At 38.3% G+C, this 22,081-nt stretch overlaps 1 protein-coding gene across 2 annotated transcripts; it reads left to right on the forward strand.

Annotated features, from left to right (window-relative positions):
- Positions 1-9,228: 9,228 nt before the first annotated feature.
- LOC124112717 lies at positions 9,229-17,159 on the forward strand. Of its 2 annotated transcripts, none has more exons than XM_046472845.2 (6): positions 9,229-9,368; positions 12,437-12,778; positions 13,018-13,359; positions 14,782-14,994; positions 15,284-15,390; positions 16,263-17,159. In XM_046472845.2, exons 1-6 carry the CDS (start codon positions 9,305-9,307, stop codon positions 16,359-16,361), a joined length of 1,167 nt encoding a protein of 388 aa, XP_046328801.1. In that variant the 5' UTR covers positions 9,229-9,304; the 3' UTR covers positions 16,362-17,159. The 2 variants fall into 2 exon arrangements, with proteins under 2 accessions (XP_046328801.1, XP_046328810.1); XM_046472854.2 differs by having other exon boundaries at positions 13,018-13,347; positions 16,263-17,156.
- The last annotated feature ends 4,922 nt before the right edge of the window (positions 17,160-22,081 follow it).

Genomic DNA, 22,081 nt, shown 5'->3' on the forward strand with positions numbered 1-22,081 from the left:
GTATCATGACACAAAATTTAATTCATTTTAACTTAATTCAACGATTTTATAGCGATATTGAAATATTTCGCCCATGGGCGAGAAAACGGTTTGGCCCATGGGCGAGAATATGTTCCTTTACTTAAAACTCATGATTTTGTTTCGCAAATACATTTAATGTATTCATTCAAGTATCATAACACAAAATTTAACTCATTTTAACTTAATTCAACTATTTTATAGCGATATTGAAATATTTCGCACATGGGCGAGAAAAAGGTTTGGCCCATGGGTAGGCCCATGGGCGAGAATATGTTCCTTTACTTAAAACTCATGTTTTTGTTTCGTAAATACATTTAATGTATTCATTCAAGTATCATGACACAAAATTAAACTCATTTTAACTTAATTCAACGATTTTATAGCGATATTGAAATATTTCGCCCATGGGCGAGAAAAAGGTTTGGCCCATGGGCGAGTATATGTTCCTTTACTTAAAACTCATGATTTTGTTTCGCAAATACATTTAATGTATTCATTCAAGTATCATGACACAAAATTTAACTCATTTTAACTTAATTCAACGATTTTATAGCGATATTGAAATATTTCGCCCATGGGCGAGAAAAAGGTTTGGCCCATGGGTAGGCCCATGGGCAGGCCCATGGGTGAGAATATGTTCCTTTACTTAAAACTCATGTTTTAGTTTCGCAAATACATTTAATGTATTCATTCAAGTATCATGACACAAAATTAAACTCATTTTAACTTAATTCAACGATTTTATAGTGATATTGAAATATTTCGCCAATGGGCGAGAAAAAGGTTTGGCCCATGGGTAGGCCCATGGGAAGGCCCATGGGCGAGAATATGTTCCTTTACTTAAAACTCATGTTTTTGTTTCGCAAATACATTAAATGTATTTATTCAAGTATCATGACAAAAAATTTAACTAATATTTACTTAATTCAACTATTTAACGGCGTTATTAAAATATTTCGCCCATGTTTTCGTCAGTCCCTTTCAAGCATCAACTAACTGTTTGCAAAGTATATTGTATCATGTGAAATATACTTTATATTATATCATTACATTACTATTTAAAAAGGGCATTTGGTTGGATGTTTCCTTTAGTTCTACAAATTTCACCTGTTTTACATATTGTAGCGATCTTTAATGAACCCGGCCTTACCTCTCAAAACGTTTTGACAGTTTATCATACGAATTCATGTGCGTGTACTCCAATTCATTGGAGTTATTTTCCACAACATTAAATTTTAGTTAGTTTCTATTTCATTTCCCATTTAATTTCCCGTTGATACATCACACTGGGCAATTACGTGACACTAGGTATGCAATATACAGGTACGCGTGCGCGTATTTTAATGAAAAAAAATATTCGTCTTTTATTGCATAACGTTTGGCTGAATATCTTACATTCTAACGAAATCTCGAAATAATTATTTAATTACATGCGGTTTCGAACTGACCAGTGGGAATTATGTTTCTATGCGATTGAGGAAAACGGGAGTGAATATTGTGACACTAAAGCAACTTTTAACTGCATTGTCACTTTTGGTATGAAAATGGTAACAGTTCAGAAAAAACAACAGCCTTCTTATGATAATTCTCATTAGTACGTTGTATCTAATTGCAGTGTCGGCCTTATTTACAGGTGATTCTACAATACCTGCTCTCGGTCAATTACGATCTACCACACCACGCGTGAATAAACAGTTATGCAGGTGTTGCTGTGGGCAAATACCTAGCCTGAAAATGTTTATTTTTTTTAGGATACATGTTTTACAAATGTTCGTTGATATGTGGATATATTAAGCACAAAGACAAAAAAATGTTTATGAAAGATGAATTAGTGCCTTGATATATTCATCGAGATGTGTATCATCGTTTAATGGGGTCATTCAATAAACGTATGTTTGGAGGAGATATCAAAGGAGCCGCCCAATATACACAGTGTCGTCCGGTGAACTACCACCCCACCCTGTCCATTAGAGTTATGTAATCGGTACACAAATATATTTGATGCGGTGTCAGTGCGGAAGGAGTTTGAATTACGTCCGCCAGTTGCCACAGAAATCCTCAAAGTATAGAAACAATAAACAAGGTCAATCCGTACTAATTACCTAGTGACGCACGTAACAACGACTGTCAATAGGGAAAATGGTGAAAACAAATTGAAATAGATTTTAATAAAACATTATTGTACTAAATAACTCGCAAAAGCGGTGCCTAAAATTGTTTGACCGTGTTATGTGTGTTGTAAACTGACGAATAGCAAGTAATTGTCATGCTGTACGCATGGTTCCATATACAAATTCAGTTATACAACTGGTATGAAACTGAGAACTGAGATACCAAGTACAACCTGCATTCACACACGGAAGCAATATACTTGTGTGTATGCCCTCTCCTCTAAAAAATGTATCACTAAAGTATTTGCATTGTAATAAATATAGTAATGATAAAACTTGGTAATTTGGTAGGTCTCCGACAGATATGATTTTCAGTTTTTTTACACCTTTGATTGATACGGATTACGTACCTGTAGTCTAGTCACTGTCTCTAATGTATCTGCTTGTTAGAAATTTCAAATGTCTTGTTATAGCACTGTTCCTCAAATACGGCAGTTTCTTTTATCGGGTATAAATAGTTGATTCGTCTTGTCACGCAGTCATTTTTACTTGATCGAATGATTTCCACAAACAATTACGGCAGAGAGTTTTGTATTTTATTATATTTTTAGAAGATTTTAGAAGATGCTTACATCACTGTATCTCAGAACGTAAAACTGATAACATTCAAACATGTAATTAGTACACAGTTAATTGTTACATATAATTTCCTGCATATTCCTTTTTGAACAAAAAGCCTACATGTATACTGATATCGGTGTCCACTGTTAAAAGGGTATTAGTGCAGTCAGCCATGGTAAATGGAGAGACAATAATAAGGTGATTAATTATAGTCTGTTGCAGAATATGCGGTATAAGTGTAGTCATTGATACATATACACATTACACATATACAGATGAAATACACGATATGATGCAGTGCAAGAACAAATTAAGATACGGTTTCTATTAAAAATAATTATACGATTTTGGATTTAATTAGCATGTTTAAATTTTCAGGCCAACACGGCTGAGATACAGCATCGGCATACTCAACTGGAGTTGTTTTCTGCCGGTCGTAAGTTCATTGTTTGACTGAGCACACTCGTGTCGGGGTTGCGATATTTTCTTCTCTTTGTTGGCAGCCTGCCACCGGTCTGAATTTTGAGAAAGGTCTCAGCATGGGACTGTTAATTACTTCTTAATGATGTCTAGAAGCTTACAAACTTGTAGATGTTGGGTGCGGTTAGGACCAAACTTTTTCAGCTCAGAGTGTTAGTGGTACTGGAACCCATAGTGTCAAACAGGTTCTGCACAAAACGTCCATCAGATTCTACTGTTCAGCAACATTGTCACTGAATTTCAGAATTCTGGCATGATATAATAATCAACGATTTCGAAGGTGAACGAGGGGAAAGGCAGACGCACGTGGATTTACCCTTACTAACTTATTGTCTGGAGTTCACATTTTGGGGCATTTCATATACTAATTGAACAGAGTTCACCTGCACATGTCCACTTTAGTGATACAGACTGTAACCAAAAATGCAATGAGCCGTAGCTCTTAATCCCTTATAACAACGGTAACAACAACCAGAGTGAGGACACAGTAAGGTTAAACCGTGTCCAACAGACAATCTGAGGTGGCTATCTCTCATCAAGTCAGCTCTGTTTTTAAGCGCATAGTTATGTTTTTACATATTGAAATAAAAGGAATTTAAAAAATTAAATTTAACAAACCTACACATTACCAAATACAAAACTTTATAACCCTCTCTAGACTTCGTTCCAATTAACCTAGATCATTCAACTCGCTCGCGAAGGTCGTATGCGACTTTAAAGTGAATACGTCTACAGTGTACAAGTAACTTTTAACTGTATCATATATACTCATGATAAGCAATTATTTTCGTTCCTAATTCGAATGAGCACATTCTGAGGCTAAATCTGCAAAAGGACAGATAAAATATTTCTTTTTACAATGCAAACGATACAAACGTAGCGGCTGATAATAGAGACAATGATTTAATAATCTGCAATATATCAAGTGTTCTCGTTCAATCTATTGTACATATTGAAGTGATTGTAAAGTTTCAAGGAGTACTAAAATGTTGTGGTATTATGAATGTATTTAGAATATGAATAGCGAAAAACAGTCACCATATCGGATGTACATGTATAACTTGTCTTCCAACACCACGCTTGTGCCGAGGCCCATGGTCATAAAACTAATCGGTCCCATAAAAGGAGCAAATAGTTTCGCAGATACTTCTTGCTATGGTTCACTCACAATTGTCAGACGACCTAATCATCAGTCAGACCAGTCAAGTGTGACCAGCGTACCTGCCTGGTTTTGGCTCCTAATTACTGAACTGCCCAATACTGTCATACTGTGGGCAGAGTAAGCGGCCTCGTTGAGTGATACAGACTAACCAGATTATGATTGTGTTTGTAAGTTGCGTTTAATCTGTGTCGGGTTGCAGTTGTTTTATTAGTCAAGACTAGGGGTAGTTTTTTCAATGAAACCTTTTAGCCGTTGAGTTTGTTTTGCATTCATTTCATTAAATACATTGTTAGGTAGAATAATAACACGTTATATGGATTAAACATCTCCCTAATCTGAGTATAATCTCACATGTACTCTAAGTACCGTACTATATTACTTTGCGGAGACACTGAGTATATTTTTTTAGTTGGCATTGTATGCTGTCTGATGACTTTACACAAATCCCTGCATTCAATAAACCCGTGAAGATCTTCAACAAACCATTCTTGGCGTAAAAGGGCGACAGCGCTTGTCGTAAGAAGCGACTACCGGGATCGGGTGGTCAGGCTCGCTGACTTGGTTGATGCATGTCATCGTATCCCAATTGCGTGGATCGATGCGCATGATGTCAATCACTGGATTGTCTGGTCCAGACTGGATTATTTACAGACCGCCGTCATACAGCTGAAATATTGCTAAGTGTGGCGTTATACAACTAACAAACAAACAAAACACAATAAGAGAAAGTGTATGAGTACTAAAACTTGCAATAGATATGCGTACCCTACGTACACACATGAGTCCCATTCGACAGTCTACAACACACGAATAACTGTCAAACAAGTTTGGGTACCCCTTCTGTTCAGGCAAGTAATTTAGTTCGATAATTTTGTATTAAAATCCTTTTCAATTTGTTTTCATCCTTTTTCCCTATTCCATGCATGTTTATGTTGCTACATCTTATTGCTCATGTTTCCAAGTATTGTAAAACACTTTAATGTTTCTCCTTCTTAATCTAACGTTATAACATTTCCGGTCATTGCCATCATCTAATACACAAGAGATGATACCAAGACATATTTTATTCGGTTTTATGGTCTATGCGGTCTTACAATTGATTTTATTAGTCTTTAAATCTTATGTCTAGTAAATATTTTCACAAACAGGGCTGTTAACTGATATAAGGAATGTGACATCCAGTTGAGGACTGAATACGACGTACGTTAGTCTTGTAACGACATTTCTACAATAATGTTTTGAATAAACCGTTAATACGCCAGTTGTGACAGGGATGATGGTATGGTAGATGTAGCAGACATATTGACAGCCGTTGTTACGCGAGTCACTAGGTTATTAGTACGCATTGGCCTTGTTGATTGGTACTATACTTTCTGTGGCCACTGGCGGACGTAATTCAAACTCCTTCCAAACTGACATCGCACCAAATATATTTGTGTACCGATTACATAACTCTTACTGACAGGGTAGGGTGGTAGTTCACGCGAAACGGACGACACTGTGTATATTGAGCGGCTCCTTAGATATCGCCTCACAACATACTTTAAATGAATGACCAATTAAACGATGATACACATCAGGATCGCGGAGAAAATACAAGCTTCGTTCGCGTTGAATATATATATCAAGGCACAAATTCATCTTTCATGAACTTTTTGTGACTTGGTGCTTAATATATCCACATATCAACGAAAATATGTAATACATGTATCCACAAAAATATACATGTACAGGCTAGGTATTTGCCCACAGCAACACCTGCATAACTGTTTATTCACGCGTGGTGTGGCAGATTGTAATTGACCGACAACAAGTATTGTAGAATCACCTGTAAATAAGGCCGACACTGTAATTAGACACAACGTACTAATGAGAATATGAGAATTATCATAAGAAGGCTGTTACGTTTTTCTTAACTATTACCATTTTCAAACCAAAAGTGACAATGCAGTTAAAAGTTGCTTTAGTGTCACAATATTGACTCCCGTTTTCCTCAATCACATTGAAACATAATTCCTACTGGTCAGTTCGACACTGCTTGTAATTAAATAATTATTTCGAGATTTCGTTAGAATGTAAGATAATCAGCCAAACGTTATGCAATAAAAGACGAATAGTTTCTTTCCATTAAAATACGCCGGGCGTACCTGTCACGTAATTGCACAGTGGGATGTATCAACGGGTCATAAAATGGGAAATGAAATAGAAACTAACTAAAATTTAATGTTGTACACGCACATGAATTCGTATGATAAACTGCCAAAACGTTTTGAGAGATAAGGCCGGGTTCATTAAAGATGTTGGGTGCGGTTAGGACCAAACTTTTTCAGCTCACAGTGTTAGTGGTCCTGGTGTCAAACAGGTTCTGCACAATACGTCCATCAGATTCTACTGTTCAGCAACATTGTCACTGAATTTCAGAACTCTGGCATGATAGAATAATCAAGGATTTCGAAGGCAAAACCTTTTCTCGCCCATGGACGAAATATTTCAATAAATCTGTAAAATAGCTGAATTGAGTAAAATTGAGTTACATTATGTGCCATGAAAATAGTAAGAACACCTGCATGTATTTGCGAAACAAAAACATAAGTTTTAAGAAAAGGAAAATATTCTCGCCCATGGGCCAAACCCTTTTCTCGCCCATGGGCGAAATATTTCAATATCGCTATAAAATCGTTGAATTAAGTTAAAATGAGTTAAATTTTGTGTCATGATACTTAAATAAATACATTTAATGTATTTGCGAAACTAAAACATGAGTTTTGAGTAAAGGAACATATTCTCGCCCATGGGCCTGCCCATGGGCCTACCCATGGGCCAAACCTTTTTCTCGCCCATGGGCGAAATATTTCAATATCGCTATAAAATAGTTGAATTAAGTTAAAATAAGTTAAATTTTGTGTCATGATACTTGAATGAATACATTAAATGTATTTGCGAAACAAAATCATGAGTTTTAAGTAAAGGAACATATTCTCGCCCATGGGCCAAACCGTTTTCTCGCCCATGGGCGAAATATTTCAATATCGCTATAAAATCGTTGAATTAAGTTAAAATGAGTTAAATTTTGTGTCATGATACTTGAATGAATACATTAAATGTATTTGCGAAACAAAAGCATGAGTTTTGAGTAAAGGAACATATACTCGCCCATGGGCCTGCCCATGGGCCTACCCATGGGCCAGACTTCGCCCATGGGCAGGCCCATGGGCGACATAGTCTAAATATTGAGTTTTTAAACAATTTTTTTTTCATTTTTTCTTCCTTGGTATGTTCCCATGAAAACGGCATGTTTAATTTTGTAAATACCTTTAACCGAGACTGGGCAAAGACCGTAGAGTTTCTGGACTTTTGGGTTTCCAGAATTAAAATGGGACGTGTTATATGCATGTGATAATAAAACTACAAATCAAAATAACTTCATTGTTTCCCTTGATTGGTTGCATTTTCAACATAAACAAAAACTGTGTTCTAGTGATCGAAATATTAACAAATGAAAGCAGTCCCATAAAGGTCAGCCAATCAAATGCCCAGAGTATCTAAAACAAGATGCACCCTTAAGTAATAATTACTTTTATGCCATGGTATTTACACAAGCATTATCCAGAAATCATATTTCCTCACTAATGATCGTTCAAGGGACCCGTCAACGTTATGTGGACCAAATCCTACACGGAAATATTTTGTTCCAGGATGACAACGCAGCTCACAGAGCTCGTGTTGCAGTCGAATGTCTGAGGCAACAAGGTGTCACAACATTGCTCTGACCAGCCAAACCTCCAGACATGTCACCGTTGGAACACCGTTGGGTTTTTCTTGTCCGAAGAGCTCTCAACCGACCTCAGCGTTTTAAGAATTTACAACAGCTTGGGCAGATCTCACAAGAAAAATGGCGAAGGTATCGATGCTACGGGAGACAACCCGGCGTTTGATATCCAGTATGCCCAGAAGATGTCGTGCCTGCATCGATGCTAACGGGGCATGGTCCAGATATTGACTAACGTCATTTCTTCACACAGTCTGAATACATTTGGGTGTTCCTTAAATGGTGTTCCTAGTGTATACGTCTTCCTTTGAAACAAGCAGTCGTTTTGTTTTCTTACTGTGCACAACTCGCACCATGATCAACTGAATTGCAAAACAGTCACTTATGGATAGTTACCTAAATCAAATAACTCCAATAAAACAGAAATAATCATACTCTCCAAACATCGGCATATTTGATTATAAATGTTGCTGCCACAGTACAAGTACCAGTTCAAGTAGTTCAAACCAGATAAGTGTATGCATTATTCCCTTCGGCTAGATCACGAGTATAAATAGGTACTACTACCTCCTTGTTCTCTTATCACCTGATATAATAATTGCTCGCGGTGACACACTACAACCTCAACATTAAAACACGATCACGAGGTCCAACATGTATGTTTTTGATAAGTATAACATTTGATAAGAATTACTACATCTTTATATCAATGGATGCACCAATGGTACATTGTTGTGTCATTAACCTTATAAATAAAAGCGAAAAATACAATATATATAATCATAACAAATCTCTGCAGAGTCCATTGTACATTTCAGCCACATCATATTTATGTCATTACTGTCAATTTGAGATGATACCAGGTGTTCCCAACGTAATAATTCTACTTGGCGACGTGTTTTGTTCATTGCAGAAAGTGACACAAGACTCCACAGCCGCAGTGGAACAAACTTTGTTGACATTGTGTTGACACTGCCACAGTTATATTTAGCCCGATCAATAGGGAATTTATATTATGTAATTGAGAGGTAGAAAGGAAGTAGATAACAGACCTCACTCGGTATATATGTTATAACAAAGAAGTATATATTCACATGACTTGGGAGACAGGATCAGTTTTACAATTGCAGACGTTTTCTGATGATGGCTGCCTTTTGTGTTTATGCGGTGATCTTGTCTTTGTACTTACATGCACGTGATGCAGGTATGTATGTAACTATAGTCAGAAACCAGATGAAACAGTGTTTGTAGAAGTGGTTGATACCTTAACCAGCTGGGCTAAAACTAAATTTACATGTCTGTGAAGTTAGTTATAGAATTGAGTTAATTTCATGAGAGAAAATATCAGATTAATCTTTTAAAATTTGCTCTTATATCTTGAAAATAGATCATCAGAAAGTGTCACGACCCCTATGTTAGATGGACATAGGTTATATTAGAATTTGTTTTACTCTCCTACTTGGATATTGATGAGCAGTGAAAAACGTTTAAAGACAATTTTAAAAGTCGTATATATGTGTAGCGACAAAGTAAGATACAAAAGTCGATAAAATTATATCATATCATATTATAAAATTGTAAGTTATAAATGTATATTTTGATTGGCATTTTCGCGCTGGGAAGCAAGATAAGATGTTTTGATGTTAGTATCTACATCGCTGTATTTCAATTCAGTCTCATTCGGCAGCGTGCTGTAATGCACATTCGCTGGCAAGACAGAATGACAGCGTTTGGGGTAACTACGCTTTGAACAGTATTATGACGTGTTAACCTGATATTGGAGGAAATCTAAAAGTGCCGCATGCCGTCTACATTGATGAAGCACACGAGCTTGGGTTAGGCGCCTACTCACCAATGATGATAAACAGGGCGAAACTGGAATGTTAAAGGACCCTTGGAAGCACAGGGAACTACGGCGCTTTAATTAAACCGCGAGACCGCACCAGTCGCAAAGTTAAAGGCTATGGTTTACAGTGACATTAATATCCTTTTGCCACACAATTGATATTGAAAACAATGTACTTCCTTATCCGACTTTGATCATTCATTAGAAATGATGCCTATTGGCGTTTCAAATGAATCGTGGACCCTGTACAACATGACGCCTTACAGTTTTTTTCATAACACATTTATAACATTTAGACACGGTTTGAACAAATTGATAATTAAAAAGGCAGTTAATTAGTTTTTGAGAGACACAGAATACACACATGATACGTTTGATACTTTAATTTGCACAATGTAGGTGTCAAATTTATTATCGTTTCTTGTTTTCATGTCAGACCATATCTGATTTCAGTCTTTTGTATCGCCATCGTTTGTTAGGGAACGTATTTTACAATTGAACTAAGCTCTGCATATACACCACACGATGGCGTTGCTTAACAACAGCGAAAGGTTCCCTCCCACAGCGTCAAACAAAAAGAAGTTGAAACAGTGGAGACGTCAAAATAGGTCAAAACAAATGAAGGACAAATACAGGACATATACAAATGTTACTTTAGTGTATACGTAAACTTTATTCTTTGAGGGAATCATTGATTCTGCAATCAAACCCGTATATTGTGGCGTATAGATGATAGTGATAAACGGTGACTGTATATACAGTTGTCACCTACCACGTTTCCCTCTGTATCATTTGTTCATGTGTGACATTGTCACCGGGTCGTTATTTTTCTCGTGTCACGGCCTAGTGACCTCTCCGCTCCCCGGCTTTAATTCCGACACCCCTCGGCAAAGTCCGGCGGTAGTCATTGGTCAGTGTCATTACATTCTGTGTTAGGGAAGTAGTAGCCAAACTATTTCATTGTCGTGTGATCTGGTGGCTCTCTCAAACCAGGTATTGACTGGATGTATGTTATCTCTTATATGTTCACTACCTTATTCGTGTATAGAAAAAGTTTTTGTAACTATGACTTTCAAATATAAGGTGAATTTATATGTACAATCAGATATGTCTCATGTATTTATGATCATTTCACGTATATTACGGCACGTCAGCATTATAAAAAACACGAAGTGAGACAAATTGTCGTCAACATTTAAAGTTTTGTTAAATACACGAACTCGAGTATGTCGCCCACAATGTAAGGATCATCTATCTGGGATTCGAACCCATGATCAGCGGTTCCTGGATCGTCGAAGGGACGCAACTATGCATAGCGCATTGAGACGTCATAGACTGTTCCGTTTACCTAAATTAGTTACTTATTGGTAAGGATATTTTTCAAATATGTGTGTAAGTTTTTGAGGCAAGATGAGATGAAATAGAGTTTAACATCGCGTTTAAGATAATTGCACTTATATACGATAAGTACGATGTGTTAACGTCTTTTGGACGCGGCCGGGGAATCGAATCACCAACCTTCCGCTCTTCGGGGAGACGCTCTATCCACTAGACCACGGATGCAGTGGTTGACCTAAGAAGCAGTGCTACTACAATTTAGAATATCCGCAACGCTAGCTCTGGTGATGCCAACACAAGCAGTTGATGGAATGAATGAATGATGTTTTAAGATGCTAGTAGCAAGCTTACACATTGTGACCTCCCGATTATAATTTTAATCGACCCACTAGCATATGCATGTAACCCTGTATAATAGATTATCTGAATTAATTTATTTATAATTCATTCGTTCGTTCGTTCGTTCGTTCGTTCGTTCGTTCATTCATAATTTAATTCATTCATTAATTCATCTGGCAAAAAACATAGGGTACTTGTGCTGATTAGACTTATATTCTCCGGGAATCCCAACTATGGATGAGTTTGGAGTTAAACTACATAACGGGCTACGACAAATGGTTCAACACATATCCTGAAAACGGATTTTCGGCGTCATTTCGTCCGAACAGTGTTTTATAGTTAAATAGTATTACCTTGTATGTACTCTCGTGTATATAGTCTTGAAACTGTAGGATTGTTATAAAGGTGTAATGATTATGACTTTACATTTCTACACAGACTATTAAATACTAGCTCAGCGTTCGTAGTACACAAGTTGTGCCCATACCCAGATTACCAAGATTACTGATAGGTATAGAAATACATCTCCGTAGGAATTAAGAAACACGAAAATAATTCCCTACACTGAAATTGGACCCATTGCTAGTTAAAGTCACAGTCACAATTTCACAGGAAAACTAGATGCTGACTATTGCAGTTTTAATACGCTACTCTAGGAACCAAACAATCAACACTGTTTCAATTACGTAGACACTGTGTCTAAACCTGTTTCAAGTGCGTCATTGTAAAACGTGTATGATACATTTCAGACTCACGTAACGAATCCAGATGCTATGGTGCTACGCTAAATCTATCATGCGACAACGAGGTCATCGCCCTAGACAACATATACGCAATTGCGAAAAAACTGCCCTCTAACTGCCCTCCAGGTGGCTCAGCAGTTAGCCACACATTGGCACAATCTTGCTGTGAAACCTTTGTTAATGATTGCAAGATAAACTACACGGGTTTAAGTGTTTCCGATTACCACAAGGCATGTTCAGGGTCATCTCATTGCCAAAAGCCGGCTGCATGGCAGACTACAGAGTCATGTGGCTCGGATTTTCTATCGCCATCAACTTATATGGAAATCGAGTACCACTGTGTAGAAAGTAAGTATGAGTACAAAGGACAGTTTACAGCCATATACATGTTTGTGAGTATATGAAACGTAGAACATAAGGTTTATGTAACACTTTCTACATCATGGCTCCTTTTGCCAGTTGGACAATGTTAACAGTAGTACAAATAACGGATTTGGTACGTGTGATGTCAATTGTGATCATTACTTTCTGTATTGTTACGCTCACGTTTTCAAAAGACACCTAATCGTACGTGTATTGTATTGCAGGCAGCACGGTACGCATTCCGTCAAATAACATGACCAACGGGACGACAGTTTCAATCCAAAATGAGGTATATCCGTCATCAGGACCACTTGGCACTGCCGATTTGTGCAGCGTCACAGCGTCGAACAGTTCAGCCATTGCTGTGTCATTACTACATCTAAATATTACCTGTCAGCAGCACATTGACATATTGGATGGTAGCTCTTGTGAAAGAATTGATTGTGGACACAATACCAACTATAGTTCTGGAACCGTGTACACCAGCATCAACCATGTCATACATGTGCGTGTAAATCTCTCTGATTCCGGGCGGTTTTGGATTCAATTCAATGGTAAGAAATCAAGTACGTGAACACTCCAGTTGATCTGCTGGTTGTATGAAGTGAAACTCAATCATAATCATCCGAATGTATTAAACCTTGCGACTGCACTATAAAATGTGTTTCGATCCAAATACAAACCTTAACGCCGTTTTCGTTCCATGATTTAAGCACGTTTAGAGGCCTAATCGGTTTAAAATTGCAAACATGTTTACAATATTTATACAACATGTACACGGTATTTAGATTGATGACTGTCATTTATCATCCAAAACTGCTCCCACAGGAGATATCGCTTGGATTAATATTAGATCAAGCGATATCTACACTGTAGATATCGCAGCAATGAAATTACATCACAATGCTTTGCAGACCATTGTGACGTCACCGGTTACCATGACGTCACAATCAATTGACATCACTAATGGCTCTGCTACTGGAGCTGTTAGAAGTACTTTTTACACTGAAGACACTACTAATTATTGTCTAAAATTGAAAAAGTTGAAAGAATGATGTTGGATGATAAATAAAATCTCACCCTCGTGTCTTTTGATGTCAAATATATCAACACTCGTTGATAAAAGTGGCAAAAATCCTCGGCAAGCCTATGAATTTTTCCACTTTTATCAGCTCGTGTTGATATATTTGATATCAAAAGACACGAGGGTGAGACTCTCTTTGTCTGGTAATATTGCCAAGAATTATCTAGCCTAGAATGGTGATGGTGTGGAAGAAAAATGGACCATAGATGTATTACAATACAAACACCAAGGGTTTTAAAGTTCAAATAAATACTTCTTTACAACCATTGAGTTTTATATGCTGCTGCATTTATAAAAATGAAAACAATATTTCGTGAAGTGAACAGAATATAAGATAAGAATAGTTCAAGCGATCGATCTCCTCAACTAAAGAAGATACTGGAACAATATCACAAATTTATGATAAAATTTCCAAGGCTCGTCATAACTTTGATATACCGATTTATGCCATAGCATATCTGCTGTTAACAAAGTTACGTACGTTCCGTTAAGTCGCCAAAGATAACTTATTCTGGAATGCACACACCTATGTATATCGGATTTTTAACCATAATAAGATTTTAGACACAATGCTTGACATGTATAGGGCATACATAGGCCTCCTAACGTGTACATATTGAGTGTTCAGTGGGTATGTAGTTAGATCTTAACCTATCGCACGTGCTTTCAAGCTTAACATGTTTAAACACACAAAACGTTTCAACATTTTAGGTGTTAATGTTTCAGAGTACCACAAAACCTTTCAGCATTTTAAAAACACAATTCACTGCACACAGATGCCTGCGGCTAAACGTGTCTAGCAGCATGTATGTAATACACAATTTAGCAATAAAAATAATATATAGCTGTAGGGTAGCTCTGATTTTGTCGATCTAAATCATAATTGTATCATATTGTCATGCAGCGTTAAACTCTCATGCGAGCGTAGAACTTCTATGTGGATTGTCAGCACCACCAACAGCTCCGAGTGTATCATCCTGCCCGGACACGAGTACAACGAGGGTTAGCGCAACTGAGAATCTAACAACAGCATTGCCGAATGTACAAGAGAATACAGATGCGACAACGATGATAATTGATGCGTCATCCAAACCTAAACAATCAACGTCGCCTCATGGTATGCTTGTGTGTTACAAATATTTCTTGTCTGAAGATGTAAGGGAAATCACACATGATGCCGAGGTAGCATGTTCACATTTATTAGTATGTGCCATCCTTATCCTTATCCTATAATATATTACATGCAAACAATTTTGAGCCTCATTTCGTTCACTCACTGTCACCCAATGAAGACGGAGCTGACTTGGAGATTTCAACTTCCTTGTTCTATTTTCATTAGTAAGCTATGTCTTTATTGATGCTACAGTTTTGAGAATGCTACTTACGGCTTCACTCTTCCCCTTCAGGTGGCATGAGTCTGGCGGCAGCAGCTGGTACGGGTATAGGCGTCGTGGTGTGCGTCATGCTACTTCCCATTCTACTCTGTGTTCTGTATAAAAAGAAGCACAGACTGGTAGGTAGCAGCATTGTCCTCATCTGTCACACCTAGATGCGAGGTGTAAAGCATCGTAAAGTCTCAAGTCTATTGTTCAACGGAATGGTTCAAAAACTTATTCAATATGTGTGCACGTTTCGAATGCCAGTCACACTCTCCTATGACAATCATTCTCGAGCTCGAAAGTAAAGTAACAGTAAATTTTAAAATACTATAGACCTCTAAGGAACAATTACCCTTCTATGCAACTCCCTTGTGGACATTCAAAGCACTCCTAAAAGAGTTGTCCCGATGTAAAATAATATCTGGATGTCTTTGATGTGATAACTACTACAGGGAGGTAATAACATAGTTCGCATGAATAGTTATAACAACATAGAAGAAAGGAAGAAAAACACACACAAATGGTAAAGAATGGTAAAGTCCATTTCAACAGATTGCTTTTCTAAGATTAGGTCTCACGTCATCTGCCAAATGAAACTCTTCTACATAATATAGTCGTTTATATATGTATTACATAATTACACCTGCGCTATGTGCTCTTCTCAGATGATGAAGTTATATTAAATATTTACTGAAAGGAGGCAATCAATATCTAATTTGTAATGTTTTTTTAAGACTTATAAAATATGTTATTCGGGAACGCCCCTTTCAAGCCAGGATATGTATTTTCATTATATTGCAATCAGTGTTTGAAACCCTTTTCTTGAAGACCAAGGAGACAACCTAATTCTCCATGCTATTCGTTCCGTAATATGAACATGTTTTCCAGCGATTCCTCCATACATTTCTTGCAACGAATAGCTGCAAAATTGCGGATGCGTCGTTATAACCACTCATTCTGTGCATTATACTAGTTGTTGTCACAATGCTGATGCTGGTGTTTACAGATGAAGGTAGGCAGACTTGAGCTTGCTGATTCCCTTAGTATAACAGGAACAGATATGAGCACCACAGCTCCCTCTTCAAGTCGACTTGCACCAAACTAGAGTTTCCAGGAACCGGATTGACACAAACACCTTTGATGACCAGTTCAGTACAACTATTACCTTCTGTGCCATCTCAGACACGTGCTGTCAACAGGTTACAATAGATAAGCAACCCAATCGATGTTAATTATGTTTGAAATAAGGAGTGGTATGATGGGACATAATGACAAAAAACAATCTGAAAATCCGAACAAGTCAAGCAGAATTGATTTCCCTGGCCTCCGGTAAACACATAATATGGTTGCTGGCAAAAGTTGGAAATTCAAAGAAAATCTCAATTCACTGTGTACTTTCATATAAAATAGCCAAATTTGAAATCGTATCCTGTATGAATATTAGGACGTTTAAAAAAAAAATAAGAATCTGTATATATAAGATTATTTACTTAAACTTTATTGACACTCTTTGCCGTTGAGTTTTTCACTGCTTAGTAGTCATTATGTCGCTGCAGGATTTTGATAATAGTACATATCGTGCTAAAAATACGTTTGATTTTTTGTAATAATATTGTATATCACCTCATCAATATTACCCAATTATTGTATAACATGGTCGTATTATTATTTGTAAGTATAAAAGTGTTGAAAATGATATTTATTCCTTTGGTTGTTTATCGGATTAACATGACGGCTTTCACATCTATACAAATCTACGCAGACATAAATCAGCCTTACGTGTAGGCGTAAAACAGGAAGTTTTACTATTACACCTACTTGTGTGCTACTTGTTAAAATGTCAAACAGAATAATTGTATTCCTGCTTTGGTATTGGTAAATATATATCATATGATTAGCCAAATGTGTTATTGTTTTTTGTTGTTGTTTTTTGCTGTGAGTGTCATTAAACAATGACAAGAAACAAGAAAAGGTTTCTGAACATATCAATGGCTGTATGCATGTCATGGTTGTTGCGTTATCTATATGACGCATGACGATATTCAGAACGGCAGGACATGGTGTCAACGAAAAGGGACGAGACCCTTTCTGTGGAGGAGATTTTCAATACAGGTCCATACTTCCATGTAACTTACACAACTACATAAAAAACATACATGGACCTTTTCACGCTTGTAGTGTCTTTATTTTCATTTTAAACAGAATGGAACATTTCTTACCCTTTGGGTTTATCAGCTGGACAAACTGATATATTGTAAAATTGCCTAGGTTGCGGTGTTCACGAAACATGTCAACCCTCCCTTTCTCCATTGGTATATGTAACAAGCTTCTTTACATATAAATGATAATAAAAGGTTGATGTCTCGGGTCGAAAAACCAGCGAAAAAAGTCGCGGTCTAGCGATCATACCGTTCCCGCGCTTTAATTGTTCACTATTCGGCAAGGTCCGGCAGTCATCGTTGTCCAGTGTTTTTGTATTCCTTCTTAGAAAATTAGTTACCCGTTCATTTTATTATCTAGTGATTAAATGTCACACTTTTATCATGTATTGATTGGATATGTGTAATCTCATATATGTTTGCTACTTTATACGTGTATTGGCAATGTTCTTGTACCTTGAGTTAAGGGTCTCCTCCCATTAGTAAGACAGCCCAGTTGTGAGACACCTTAAAACAACAATGTCATATCTGGTTGCACATGTTAATCAGGTAATAAACCCCTATCTTGAAAAAATGGACTTGTCTTATTATAGACAAAAGAAATGACTCAAGATGCTTGATACCCTCTTTTACTTTATTTCATTCAATATTTTAATTCATCCATCCCTTAAATCCATTGTTTTAACATATTCGCCACTTAGAGTTCAGTTATAGTTAATATCACAGTTCACATCACAGTTCACATCGAGGTTGTCACACTGACACAACCTTAATCCATCTTCAGAAGTTTGCCAACAGCATCCAAGAACTGGAGTAGTGTCTTGACACCCTGGGATAGCTGATCCTTCAGTCTGTAAAGTAGACTGTCAATCTCCTTGTACACACGCTTTCTTGCTGGTGGGGGGCGGTCGGGTAGCCTTGTGGTTAAAGCGTTCGCTGGTCATGCCGAACACCCGTGTTCGATTCCAGACATGGGTACAATGTGTGAAGCCCATTTCTGGTGTCCCCCGCCGTGATATTGCTGGAATATTGCTAAAAACGGCGTAAAACCGAACTCACTCACTCACTCATTCTTGCTGGTGGAGCTGCACCTAGGTCTAACTGAGATAGCTTGGTCTTCTCAGATTTCTCAATCTTCTTGATGATCTCGATGACCCTGTAGAGATTAGGATGACGATGATCAGTGATGCATTGGGGCGACTGTGGAAACCCTCCAGGTTGTTGTTGGTCTTTGGGCCGAATTTCTGATGATGGTCCCACAGTGAAAGAGGGAATCTGGCTTCATAATCCACCCAGTTCGTGACTATGTAGTCGTTGAATTCGTCAGCATTCGGTACATCGGGAGACTGGTTCATGGAGTCAATCCATACATCCTGAACCTGTTGAAGAGGCAGCAGAGGCAAGGCATCAGCTCGTCGGATCCACTGTTCCACAAGGGGGTTATTTCTGTATCCAACAGCAAGACCTTCACCGTCGGAAAAAAGCAGAAACCGCTCACCATCATGGGTCTCTCTCCAGGGTGCTGCAATGTCGACTTCAGCTCTGGTTTTAAGGAGTTTCGGGATGGTGTGACTGCGGTGTCTGTACATGGCGCTGCCGACCTAGCTGAAGGAGGGAAATATAGCTGCAGCCTTCGGATCTTGTCTCAAGACCTCGTCGTTGTAGAGGGCTGGCATAGAAGTGGTTGGTTCTTCTCTTGCTCTCTTCCTTAAGCTGCCAAGGAACTGGATTCTGCTGGTGTCTTCTGGTGGGTGTTTGTGTACAGTGAAACTTTTTGAGTAAGCTCCTATTAGCAGAAACAGAATTACTGGCCTACTCTTATTAATTAATCCGCTAATCATGGGCTGTGACCATTGTTAAGTGGGTAGACTGGCTGTGTTTGTTTAATTAATCCCACCTTCTCCACTGTCTTACAATGGGTGTCTCACTAATGGGATGTCTTACTAATGGGATGTAACCGAGTTAAGTCTCATATATTTATGATCACTTTGGCCACCTCAATAATTCTGCACACACTACCTAACACATCGAACCGCATTACAAACCACCCTCAATCTAAACAAGGCTCTAACTCTAGAAGCAATACTAAACCCACAAAATAAACTAGAAAACTTCAAGGCCTTAGGCGTATTCTTAATAAAAACGGAACTAATAAAACGCATCTAAAAACACAATAACCTACCAAATCAAAATGACATAAACAAACAAACATCTACCATACCCAGCTCCCTTAGTTCTCCTCCCCAATCCCATCGGCATCTATTCCAAATCTCAAAATTCCCAAATTCTATATAAGCAACCCCTAAAACCCCCCTCTTGGGTTGCACAGACCACTTTCGCCCCTTTCGGAAACACATTAAATGGCCTGGCCGGGCCCGTGTGCGAAATACGCATCAATCGGAAAGCGCACGTTAAATCTCCAAAGTAAGTAAGTAAGTACCTCAATAATTGTACATTTCTGGTTGAACATCTTTACTGGTACCATTGGATACGAGCTATGTTCAGCGCTTTTCTTTGGTACTTACGTCTTCCGTATTGATTTAGTAGTTAGTTTGCTATTCGGGTTTTCCCTATGTTAAGCAACACACTTGGCTAAGCTGTCCATGCTATTGCATCCCTACCAGGAAAGGTTGGCCTCTCCGGCTCCCGCGCACACGTATAAAACCCTTGTTAAAATCATGTGCCTTTGCCTCCAGGCGTTGTAAGATCGTTTACAGGTCGTCTTGGTACTGGGCGGTCATTAGAAACACAAGTTTCGTTCGTAAGTAATTGCGGGGCTGTGTTAATCTGGTACTGACTTTCTCTGCTTGCATTGAGCTAAACTTATTAGGGTTTTTCATACTCCGTTTTTTCTAGTACTCCGTGGATAACCAACCTTACGTGTGTGTCTAGCTTAGGTCAAGTACCTAATAGTTTTGGGACGTTTAGATTTTCCATGTCCAATCAAATTGATGGTTTTTAGTCTGTAAGACTAGTTTGACATTCTGACGTATTCCGTCAATGTAAGAACTGTTTGTGGATATCCAACAGGACACCATGACGCCACCACCTCAAATGGGTGAAACTCTTGGATGCATTCTAGAGCCCATCGTTCACATCTACGTCGATACATCCACATCCGCCCACAGTAATGGAACCAGTTGGAGCTGCTCTCGTCGTTGAACGTTACTCTGGACCAATCACGTCGTTGCCAACGCCGCACAGTTCGAGACCACTGTCATCTATTTTACCGATATTAACGGATCAAGGCCATTGGGTTGAAGGCCCAGTACAATGTGTATCTTCTGATGCGGAATCACGGTCCCGTCAACCGAGAGGAAGATGTTGCGCGGAAGACAATCGTCCTCTGTTGGGTGGTCAAACGTGGTCTAGCACATCGCCGCCTGACCATTGTGTGCTCAGCTGCAGGTCTTTTGGCATCGTTGAAGTTTTCCGGTTTGAAGTTTTGCAATATGGACCTGCATGGCTCCCATGGCTCCCATGACTCCCATGGGTCTCTCTCTCTCCCTCTCTCCCCCTCTCTCTCTCTCTCTCTCACTCTCTCTCACTCTCTCTCTCTCTCTCTCTCTCTCTCTCTCTCTCTCTCTCTCTCTCTCCTGAACCCTTTATGCATTTTCATTCCATACTATCATAAAAAATACATCTTTAATACCAAATACCATTAATTAAAATGGTTTCGGTTGTGTTTGAGCGATCTTTATAAGTCTGAATAGAGTTCCCTTTAGCCAATGTATCAAAACCTTTTCGCAATCTAACAATGTATACTCTGTTTTCATCGTCAGATCGTAAGCAACGTTGTTTCATTATCTTGCATGCCATGGTCTCTAAATAGCCCTTATCAAGATCTTGTTTTAACGTTGTCAGCTCTGTAATTGAGTCCATTTGTCAGCCGAACTGACATACACGAGGACAAACGTGTACAAGGTAAAAAGGTTGTCCCCAGATACGAATACGGGTTTGAGAATTAAAGTTTGTTTTCCTTAATAAAGGAATCACTTTCAGCATACCGCATATTACAACAAAACACCTTTACATTTTCAAAAGGGCAATGGAACAATGGTAATGGAATTGTAATAGATAAGTGTGTGATTGGTCGATAGTAAACTTACGATCGGGGAGTAACGTAGAAAGCATAAATAATAGTTGATGATTGTAAACTTGATTAATCCAAGACATTATGATTTGCGACGTTTATGATTCGAATAATATAGCATTTAGTCTGACACACATATATATTATATATCACTGTTTGACGTCAGTGAAATCACATGTCGGTATTCAGAGTATCCTTTTGGAAGGGGAAGCATTTGGAATGTGTGATGAGTTATGGCAGTCCTATGACTCGACCAATGCCATATGACACGCAATTAGAGTACGAACAGGGAGTAGCACGACCAGCTCTTGGTTTCTAAACATTGTTTGTGCAATACACGTGTCATCTGAAACTGTACAAGGTAAAGACTCGTATCTCTCGCAACCAGGAAGTATGTTTCCAAATGCGCCCCACCGCTTGTTTGACCGAGATATTTGCCCTCCCCAACTGACGTGTGAGGGGTGATACCAGGATTCCTGCGCAGAAGGGGGTAGCAGGTTATCAAACATAGAAACAATCTTATTTAAATAAGAAGGACCATAGTACCTCATGTTTACGTTACACAGGGACACA

The sequence above is a fragment of the Haliotis rufescens genome, unplaced genomic scaffold, assembly GCF_023055435.1.
Source record: "Haliotis rufescens isolate VD_foot unplaced genomic scaffold, xgHalRufe1.0.p SCAF_5, whole genome shotgun sequence".
NCBI lineage: Eukaryota > Metazoa > Mollusca > Gastropoda > Lepetellida > Haliotidae > Haliotis > Haliotis rufescens.

What these genes read in the sequence shown, in the direction of transcription:
- LOC124112717 (XM_046472845.2), top strand. Translation starts at nt 9,305, where the DNA reads ATGATGGCTGCCTTTTGTGTTTATGCGGTGATCTTGTCTTTGTACTTA. An exon ending in CTTACATGCACGTGATGCAG is followed by an intron (nt 9,369 to 12,436) that starts GTATGTATGTAA and finishes GATACATTTCAG; the next exon opens with ACTCACGTAACGAATCCAGA. An exon ending in ATTCAATGGTAAGAAATCAA is followed by an intron (nt 13,360 to 14,781) that starts GTACGTGAACAC and finishes ATTGTCATGCAG; the next exon opens with CGTTAAACTCTCATGCGAGC.